General features: G+C 35.2%; 1 protein-coding gene across 1 annotated transcript; it reads right to left on the bottom strand.

Annotated features, from left to right (window-relative positions):
• Window positions 1-234: 234 nt before the first annotated feature.
• On the bottom strand, window positions 235-5,421 carry LOC140431913 (uncharacterized; the record flags this gene model as incomplete). The annotated part of the gene is made up of 3 exons (XM_072519780.1): window positions 5,098-5,421; window positions 2,641-4,395; window positions 235-2,079 (listed from the first exon to the last, which is right to left on the bottom strand). Coding segments are annotated over exons 1-3 (3,924 nt in total), but the record flags the coding sequence as incomplete, so codon positions are not given.
• Window positions 5,422-11,045: the final 5,624 nt, after the last annotated feature.

Below are 11,045 nucleotides of genomic sequence, written 5' to 3'. Positions count from 1 at the left end.
TTGTTTTTACAACATACTGCCCCCAGTTGAAGCACTAGCTTTAACATTATAAAAAGCATTAAAAAGAAAAGAGTACATAAAAAAAAACAATATGAGTAATAGTATACAAATAACATATGAGTAAAGGTACTAAACCTAATAACATTAACATAATCCTTCACTAGGAAGGGGACACAATTTTGTTATCGTGCGTTTGAAAATCCCATCCTTAGTTTTAACAGATGCAATTCTCACTCGGCCATCTTTACCCGGAAAGACATCCATCACTCGTGCCAATGACCAGTAGAGAGGAGGGAGATTATCTTCTTTAACTAACACAAGGTCATTGGGTTCTAAATTTTTGAATGGGAGAAACCATTTTGGACGATTTTGAAGTCGATTCAGATAATCAGTCGACCACCTTTTCCAAAAAAGTTGCTGGAGCTTAGAGAGATTTTGCCAGATGCTAAGTCTATTTTCCGGGATAGATGTATACTCCTGGTCGGGTAGCGAGGTGAGAGACCTTCCAATTAGGAAGTGACCAGGGGTAAGATATGTGAAATCGGAGGGATCATTAGAGAGGGCACAAATGGGCCGAGAATTAAGTACGGCTTCAATTTGGGTGAGCACGGTACTGAATTCCTCGAATGTAATTTTGAGATTGCCCAACAATCTATAGATATGATGTTTAGCGCTCTTTATAGCGCTCTCCCAGAGTCCTCCATGATGAGGAGATCGAGGTGGTATAGTTTTCCACCGAATTTGAGAGGAGGCTAAAAATGCCTGAATAGAAGAGTTAGGTTCCTTATTTTTCAAGAAATTATAGAGTTCGAATAACTGATTTTTAGCCCCAAGAAAGTTTGTCGCATTATCAGAGAATATAGTCTGAGGGTGACCTCTTCGACTGATAAAGCGCTTGAGAGTAAGAAGAAACGCTTCTGTTGTGAGCCCACTGACTAATTCTATATGAACCGCACGTGTGGACATACAGACAAATAGAGCTATGTATGACTTTATCAAGGGACTTTTACGAAGTTTAGAGGCCTTTATTAGAAAGGGACCACCAAAATCCAAACCTACATGAGCAAAAACTTGAGCAGAGCATAAGCGTTCCTTAGGTAAATCAGACATGATTTGAGCTAAGGGTTTGGCATTAAACTTGAAACAAACATGACATTCGTGGACTATCCTCTTAATCTCACGTAGACCATTCAAGGGCCAATATCTAAGGCGAACTTGAGAGAGAGTATTCTGAGGACCTGCATGATGGAGCCTAAGATGTTCTTTTTTGAGAATCAGACGAACAACATGATTTTTCGAGGGGAGGAGGAGAGGATATTTTTGATCAAAGGTAACTTCGGAATACCTAAGACGTCCACCTACACGGAGCATTTCATTTTTGTCAAGAAAAGGAGCAAATTGTAAGAGAGACTTATTAGAAATAATCTTATTGCCTTTGAGATCAGCAATTTCTGAGGAGAAACTTGAGTTTTGCAATAATTTTATAATTTTCATTTCGGCATTTTGAAGTTCAGATACTTCAAGTGCACCGGATAATTTTTGAGTGCCAGACTTTGCGTTATTACCAAATCTGAGTACATAAGCTATAGTCCTTACATATTTCGTGAAACTGGAGAACCTTTCAGAAAGCATGACAAAGAAATCAAATTGAGCACTTCGAGTGTGAAGAACAACTTTTCTTTCTTCAGGTAATTTATTAGAATTAAACTTCGGACTATATTCAGACAAATTTAGGTCAAATGTTTGCAAAAACTGAGGACCGTGAAACCAAAGAGTGGAGTTGAGTATGTTAGAGGGCATCATTCCTCTGGAGAGGATGTCAGCAGGGTTGTCTTTAGACTTTACGTGTCTCCAATGAGAGTGAGAAGAATTTTCTTGAATTTGAGCTACCCTGTTGGCGACAAATTGATTCCATCTGGAGTGATGTGATCTGAGCCACGCCAAAACTATCTCAGAATCGCTCCACATGTTTATAGAGGTAATAGAGGGCAATTTATCCTTTATGATATCAACCACCTTTGTGGTGAGCTTGCTAGCCAATAAAGCACCCATAAGTTCCAGCCTTGGAAGCGTTATGGTCTTTAAAGGAGCAATACGACTTTTCGAAGCAATGAGAGAGCACGAGACATTTTTTGATTTGTAGATAACCCGTATATAACAACAAGCAGCATATGCTTTCAAACTTGCGTCAGAAAAAGAGTGAATTTCAATAGAAGAAATTTCATGACATGAGAAAAGACATCTGGGTATGCTTATGTCTTTGAGAGCAGCGAGATCAGTTATAAACTTCAACCATTCATTTAAAATATTTGAATCCACGGAGTCATTCCAATTAATTTTAGAAATCCAAATTTTTTGCATAATAATTTTAGCAAGAACAGTTACGGGATTAATGAGCCCTTGTGGATCAAAAATTTGAGCGATAATAGAGAGTACTTCCCTTTTTGTGTAATTATCCTTTATTGATAATTGAGGTACAGAAATTGAAAATGTATCAGTACTGGGGTTCCAACAGAGACCTAAAACCTTATTAGAAGCATTCTCTGGTGAAATAACATAGGCAGAGTTTGTAGAGAGAGTAGAAACATTTTCTAAAAACATTTTTGAATTAGAGCACCATTTATGAAGAGAAATGCATGCCTTGTTGAGTAGGTCAGTTATCTCATTATGAGCCTTAAGAAGAGTTTGCGTGTCATTGGCCCCATATAGAATGTCATCTACATAGCAGCCTGTTAAGAGAGCATCGGAAGCCAATGGGGAGTTGTTTTGATGAGTTTTAGCTAATTCCATCAAACAACGAGTACTTTGAAAGCTTGCGCTTTTTGTTCCATAAGTTACGGTTTGAAGCTCAAGACATTCGATGTCCTGTTCCGGAGAATCCCGCCAGAGGATATTCTGCAGGAATGTGTGATCAGGATGAATTTGTACCTGCCTGTACATTTTTTGTATGTCGGAAGTGAAGACATAGGTATACAATCTAAACCGAAGGAGAATGTCGAAAAGTTCAGGCTGAAGAGTTTTTCCTTTCAACAGGATGTCATTAAGAGAATAGCCACTGGAACTTTTCATGGAGCCATCAAAAACCACCCGTAATTTGGTAGTTAATGATTCTTCTTTTATGACAGAGTGATGAGGTAAAAAGTATTTATTTTCTAAGTGCACATTTGTGAGAGAAAGAGGAACCTTTTTGGCATGTCCAAGAGAAACATATTCATTGATGAATGCTTTATATTGAGAGTATACATTTTCGTGTTTTAAGAGTTTATTTTCTAAACTAATAAACCTTTTCCTAGCCATATTGTAAGAATTGCCCAGCATTTTATGTGCTGTTTCAGAAATGAGAGGAAGCTTTACCTGAAACCGACCAGAAGGTAGAATTTGAGTTGTTTCAGTGAATATTTGTTCAGCCAGATCCTCAGAGGAGGAGATTTTAACAGAGGGGGTCACTTCTTCGACTTCGAAGAATTGTCGAATTATATTATCGAGCTTATCTTCCTCAGATGTGGACTGGACAAATAAAGAGACATTTGACTGTGTAGGGGACAACTGTGAGCGATAAATTCCTTTGTGAAGTGCGTAAGGAGGTAAAGAACCAAACATAATGTACCCTAAGTGTGTGTTCTGGAGAACAGGGAGTCCTTTACCTAAACGTATTAAACCATCCGATAACAATTCGCTATATATGTCACTGGCAAGAAGAAGATCTATATTTCCAGGGACAGAGTAGGTGGGATCTGCGAGAGTGACTGTAGAGGGAATATTAAATTTACTTCTGTTTATGGATACCTGGGGGAGTCTACAAGTTATGTTGTCTAAAATAGCACAGGAGATTTTGAAACCATTACCATTTCTTTTGTATGGAAAAATTTCTAGATCGACCATTTTGTTCGAGAATGAACTATGTTCAGAGATGGTAGAGATTTGTAACCTTTTGCTGTAAGGAGAGAGATTTAATTTTTGGACCAAATCTTTAGAGACAAATGACGACTGAGATCCACTATCTAAAATACATCTAGCGTGTATTGGTACGCCATGCCTTGAATAAATAGTGACTAAAGCGGTTGCCAGCAGAACATCCTGCTTTATTGACAGAGCAGAGAGAGAAGTCATCACATTTGAGACCTGAGAGGTTTGAGATTCAGAGAGAGAGACAGAATTACTTGGGCCGGCTTCACCATCAGACCAAGTGTTTTGTACATTGCGAGAGGTTGCGTGATTTTGTCGTTGAAAAGATCTACTAGAAGAAGAGCTATTTTCATGGTCATTGTGCAAGAGTGTGTGATGCCTTTTCTTGCATATACTACATGAACGTTGAGACGAACAATTTAGTGAGAAGTGTTTAGTTCCTAAACAGTTGCGACATAGTTTGTTTTCATTAACAAATTTATACTTATCCTGTAAGAAAAGATTAGCAAATTTTGTGCATGCATAAATAGTGTGTGTAGCATTATTACAAAATACGCATGTTTTGGAGTATGAGTTAGTTTTGTTATTTGCCGAAGAAAAGAGAACCGTTTTAGAGTGAGTCTTAATAACTTTTTTATCGTTATTATCTGAGGAGTTTAACTTTTCCATAATGTCACACTTTTTTTCTAAAAAATCAAAGAATTGATTTAGCGTGGGAATATCTTTTGACCCTAACTCGTATTCGAAAGACCGGTGAGTAGTAAAGTCCACTTTTTGCAAAAATATTTCTATTAATAAGAGATCCCAATGCTCGATGGGTACATTCATATTTTTTAGCGCGAGTAAGGTCTGTTTTGCGGTGACCAAAAATTCACGTAAGGCCTTTGCATTAGTTTTGACTAAGGATGGAACTTTCAAAAGACGCTGTATAAGCAAACTAATTACGCGCGATTTGTTTTCGTAGCGATTTCGAAGAGTCTCTAACGCGATTTGGAAGTTTTCTTCTAAAACTTGGATGTTTTCTACCAACTGGAGAGGTTCGTTGCGTAGAAAAGATTTGAGATAAACAAAGCGCTGGACGTTGTTGAGTTCCGGGTTATTAATAATTAACGTCTCGAAGAGCTGATAGAATGCACTCCATTCTGAGAAGCATCCTGAGAAAATTTGAATTTTAATTTCGGGAAGAGTCACTTTAGCACTAGCTAAACGTGGAGAAGTGGAACTGGACTGGTGTGAAGGAGGTTGGAGCATCTCCATTCTATGTTGAAGACCTGCCAGAGTTGAGAAGTACTTTTCTTCAATTTCTTCCCTATCGCGTTCTTCAGTGTTGTCTTCGTCCAGTTCCTCAATCTGATCCATGAGGTCATCATATTTGGCGTAACAATTCGTTAATTCAGTACGACGGAGTTGGAACTGCAAGGGATCCGTTTCTTGAGTAGAGTTATCCCTTAACCAATTAGAGATACGAGAGATTTTTGATTTCAACGGTTTGCGTTGTTTCTTTAATTGATCCATTGCGGTTAGAGATGTATCGAAAGCTTTGCGAGATATTTATCTATGAGAGATACACGAAAAATAAACAATTTTAGAGTCTAAAATACAGCTTAGTCCACCCCGTATAATAAACAAGAGTCTCAGAAAATAATGTCTGTACGAATCCTGCGAAATATAAACTCGTCCTGTATACTAATAATATGCGTTCGAACTTTTGAATGTCCCTGTACCGTGATTATAAAAATATATTTTGGAACGAACTCACCAAATAGACATGAATCTAAAAAATCCATAAAAATCCATAGTCACATCACATGTTTCTTGTCAGCAATTTCACTTGAGATGCACCTCGAAGAGCGATAAATCTAACATCTAAGATTGTTGGGTGGAAACACTTCAAACACTTGCGTGGTGACGTAATGTTCCATGTGCCGTGAGATTGTTTATCTTATACGTTTTATTTTGTGAAGAGCACTCAGTAACGATATTTATTTTAATTTTTACGGGAAGAGAATTAAATAAGAGAAAATTAATTTGATTTATGAAGATAAATCGGAAGAGGAATTGCGATAAACAATATCCGGCTCGAAGGACCACAAATGATGGAAAGGGTAAACTTTGTTGCCAAACTATCCACATTTAAGAGAGGCGTATTTGAACACCTAATTGCTTCAAAATATTTATCAAGGACCACTGAAGCAATAAAACAATTAAAATGTATTTTCCTTCGATTTATTTACACAATAGACTTAAGGGCTGGTTCAAACATTGACAATTATCGCAATTCTGACAGTTACATAAAGAGTTATACAAATATTAGCTTTACAGTGAGTGCGGGGAGGCAGTAACAGATATACATGAAATGATAAAATTGAGAGAGACCAACTATATACGTTTTAACACAAAACACCGGGTTTACAAGCGCATTTATCGCTTACGCACCATGCACATTTTCGAGATCACACACACACGGCCTTTTCTTGCCGAGAGGCAAATTGGCACTGTCTGTCTTAAGTTATATATCGAGGGGAGGACGGGTCCCTTATGAAGGGCATCAGTCGCACACACGTTAACACGAGAGCTGCCGACCTGAGCTCACAATTTGATAAAATAACTATACTACGATTACAATATTATACAGGTTGTTTTTACAACACCCTATATTTTTATAGCACCCCGATTTTTCGTATCTCTATTCAAAGTTAAAATTTGCAGCGTAACCCTTCGTGATGAGCTTTACATCTAGTAATCATTCTGGTTTAGATCTAAAATTAAAGGGTCGGGATCTGATTACAGCAATTGACGATGATACTTAATATGGCTTCCCCACCGCACAAAAAATGACAAGCGTCTCAGATTTCAACACTTATTCGATTCATTCATTAAGTGTCATTTTCATTATCGTCGAACCACCCATTTCCGGAACCGGTATACACAGATGCTTTATCATTATCAAGTCTCTTCTTTCTACAGGGTGACTCAACAACGTTGGGCTGACTATAAAAGATTTATTCATTAGATCGAATTAGATTACTAATTTGTTTTATATTATATTGGTTTACGGGTTCCCTAAATAAGTTTTGTATACAATTTAAATATGTATATATTTATCAACTTTTTTTGATAACACACACCCCTGTCGAACGCCTCTTTTACTGTGTATGTTTTCTGTTTCATAGTTGTCAATTTTGACCATTATAAAACAACTCTTTAGTTCCAATAAAGATTAATTATGATACGTATGCATCAAGTGTCTAAATTCTTTTCTCTTAACAGTTCTTCATGCTTCTGTTGTATTACTCTATCGAATGCCTTCTGAAAATCAATGAAACAAACAAACAGAACCTGATTCACATCTACACATCTTAGCATCAGCACCTTAAAAAGGAAAAGTGCTTCTCTCGTTCCAGCATTCTGCTTTAAACGTTTCATCAGCGAGGGCCACTGTAACATATTGAAGTGAAAATCTAACGTAGGTAGAACAGCTAAAACAACTACCTAAAGTCCAATAGAAAATACACAGATAGAAACAGTAGTTCCAGTTCCATATAAAGAAGTATCCAAATAATAAACTCACCGAAAAGAAACCAGAAAAAGGTAGAATCCAGTTCACAATAAAAATATCAGACCAATAAAGCAAACATAGAAACAAGCAACCATTCAAAAGGAGCATTGCAAGCACGAGATAACGTAACAGAACACGTCCACGGAGCGTCATCTTGGGTAGCGGTCTTTTTGGGATGGCCAATACCGTTCAACTAGACGTCCCTCAGAGGGACGTCCGGAGATCGGAAACTATCGATAGCCTCTGACATCGATAGTTGGTGTCGAACTATCGATTACTATCGATAGTTTTCGATAGTAACATATTTTTTAATGTTCATTTCTGAGCATGCGTGGCCTACAGATTGACTATCGATAGCTGTCATTTTTAATCCATGATCAGATCACTTGTTCCCATTCCAAAGTGTATATTAAATGGTTTTGGAAATTGTAGAATATTTGTTTTTTAAGAGATCAGATATAAATTATTATAAAGTCAGTTACAGTAATTTTAAATATATATATATATATATATATATATATATATATACATATATATATATATATATATACATATATATATATATATATATATATATATATATATATATATATATATATATATATATATATATATATATATATATATAAATGTGCACTCGTAAGTGAATGGGATGTTTTCGGTCAATTTGGAGATAAAAAAGATAAGAGTTGTGCTACTTTATCTATTTATTGAGGACGTTTCGCCCATTGTTCAATAAGCATCATCAGTTCATCTAAAAGAGTGTTATTAGCGATACATCTAATATGAAAAAACAATTAAGTAAATGATCTTACCTTTAAAAGATCTGTAGCATTAAAATGTTGTTATTGCAAAGAAACATAAAAAATTAATATACTAAATATATCAGCAAAAAACCAAAGAAACACAGAACGCCGGAAGATTCCCAATTTAACTAATTTGTTTTAAATTTCACTTTTGAAAACATTGATTGATTTTCTACTGAAGAACCTGGAATTTGCAAATATTTTAATGCTGGTTCCTCTATAGGGAATAATTCAGCTCCATTAACCTGAAAGTTAAAAAAATATAATATGGAATTATTTTAATCAAATAAAAAATACTAAAAAAAACTACAAAATGGGTACTACATACCTTCCAAAATAGCAATTGATCTGTTTCGCTGGATGCATTTTGTCTTTCAAGAAATTGCCGTTTCGTAATGATCACATCTGCCAAAACATTTTTGACTTTTCTATTAACCTTTTTCTCCATGAAGTCAACAATGTTTTTTTTTGGCTTAGGTTCTTCAAATTTGTCATTGCTTTCATTCCCGGATTTAAAACATTTTTCTTTTCGAGCTAAAAATGTCATTTCGTTTTCTAATAGAAGCCTGGTCAGCATTTTCTTTCATTCGAAAGGCTTCTTTTTTAAACCTGGGATGTATTATGGTGCTGATCCTCGTAATTGACGTAGATTCGTATTGGAAAATTCTTTGGGAAATAGATTCAATTAATCCTAGTCGAAAATTGTTCCCTATTTCTGTACCTGTAATTTCTGATATAAGTGTATTATGGATTCCATAAACTAACTTCAATAGTGTCTTATTTAATGACTCAGAAGTCTTTAAAATCCTTTGTATCATGTACAAACAACTGTTCCACCTTGTAGGCACTTCTTGAACTAACTTATAGTGCTCCTTATTTTCATTTTCAGTACCTTTCCATTCCTGCACTTGCACTTCTTTGAATTTGTCATATGCTACACAACTTCATTTAAAAAATTTAACAATTTCTTTGCACCTTTTTAAAATTGCCTGTACAGGTTCCACAGAGAAATTATCTTGAACAACTAAATTTAAAGTATGGGCAAAACATGGCAGATGCCTTATTTCTAAAAATTTCACATGCTTTTATCATGTTTGCGGCATTATCTCTTACAATACATGTAACTTTATTGGTCCAATTCCAATCGTAAATTATATTTTTAAGTGTTTCTGCTATTACTTCTGCCGTATGACTTTTTTTCAGCTGTATTGTAGCTAGCATTGCTGCTTTTAAATTAAATGATTCATCAACAAAATGACATGTGACACATATATACGATTCTACTGCCACGGATGTCCAAATATCTGTTGTTATTGCAACATATTTTATGTTTGTAAATAAATCTAAAAGTTTAGTTGAATATTGCATATACAAATCCTTTAATAATTTATCCTTTATGGTCCTTGTACTAGGCAATAAATATCTTGGATCCAATAAATTGATAAATTTTTTAAAACCTTCATCATTAACATTGGAAAATGGCTGATAATCTGTAGCTATCATTAGTGCAAGTGCTTTATCTAAATCCTTTTTTTCTTTGAGAATTATTCTCATACTGGTGTTCTCTCCTAAAAATAAAGGACTAATTGACCTTACATTTGATCTGGCCAAACTTGTTTCTAATGAAGTTGGATCATATCGACTGGATCCTAAAAACAAAAACATAAATTCAGAATTTAAGCTATTATTAGTAATATATCAAACACAATAGATATGAAGGAAAAAAATTCATACCTTCACCAGAACTTTGTCCTTTTTCTAAATTGGGATGATATCTTTTAAGGTGGTCAAGGAGATTGGAAGTGTTTCCACTTGTTTTATATTATTTTCCGCAAGTTCTACACTTAGCCATTCTTCTATCCTCAGACTTTTTAAAATAGTCCCACACCAAAGACGTTTTTTTTTCCATTTAAAACAAGATTCCCTTTTGGAGGTAGGCAAAACTTCCAAAATCTCTTTCTCATGTTCATCCTTAGACTGGTCTAAAATTTAATAATATTTTACATTCAATAGAATTTTCCTAAAAATGTATTAACTCACCTTTTTTTTTGAAGTAATAAATTTATCCATGTTATAAAAAATTAAGAAATAAAATATAACTAATACAAAAATAATTCACAGAATCCAGAATACAACTTCGATTCGATATAGGATATACAATTTATACCTTATTTAAACAAAAACCACACCCAATCCAAGCCAAGCTGCAAAATGAAAGAAACATGAATATGGAAGTGGAAAGTGGAAACACGTGGAAACCACAAACAAACAAATGAATATGTCAATAATGACAATGTCAATTCATGTCAACGATCTTATATTACACTGTAATAAACCATACACAACATGATCACTTGTTCTTGATAGATCTGTCTCTCTCTAGTGCATTAAAACTTCTCACTCTTCCTCTCTCCCATCAAAGGAGACGCTGCTATACTTACTTGATGTAAGACAGAGACACAACGAAGAACAATAAGATGCTGTCTTCACTTCAGTTCTACAGACTAACAGACTGTTCAGTGCTCAGTCTATATTAATATATACGACTATACGATTGATAATTGATAAACAACCAAACTTGAAGCGCTTGCAGACCTCTGTAATCTGTGTTTAACTGTTTACAGCAACAAATCTTAAACATACGACATACGACAATAGGCTGATAGTTATCGATAGTTAGCAAAACTATCGATAGTTATCGATAGCGGTATCGATAGTTTCCGTGCCCTCAGTGGCATTACTAACTAATTCGTGAAGGTTCGTTGAGTGTCTGC

The sequence above is a fragment of the Diabrotica undecimpunctata genome, unplaced genomic scaffold (genome assembly GCF_040954645.1).
Source record: "Diabrotica undecimpunctata isolate CICGRU unplaced genomic scaffold, icDiaUnde3 ctg00002264.1, whole genome shotgun sequence".
Taxonomy (NCBI): Eukaryota; Metazoa; Arthropoda; class Insecta; order Coleoptera; family Chrysomelidae; genus Diabrotica; species Diabrotica undecimpunctata.
This window is presented reverse-complemented; position numbering and strand designations above follow the sequence as displayed.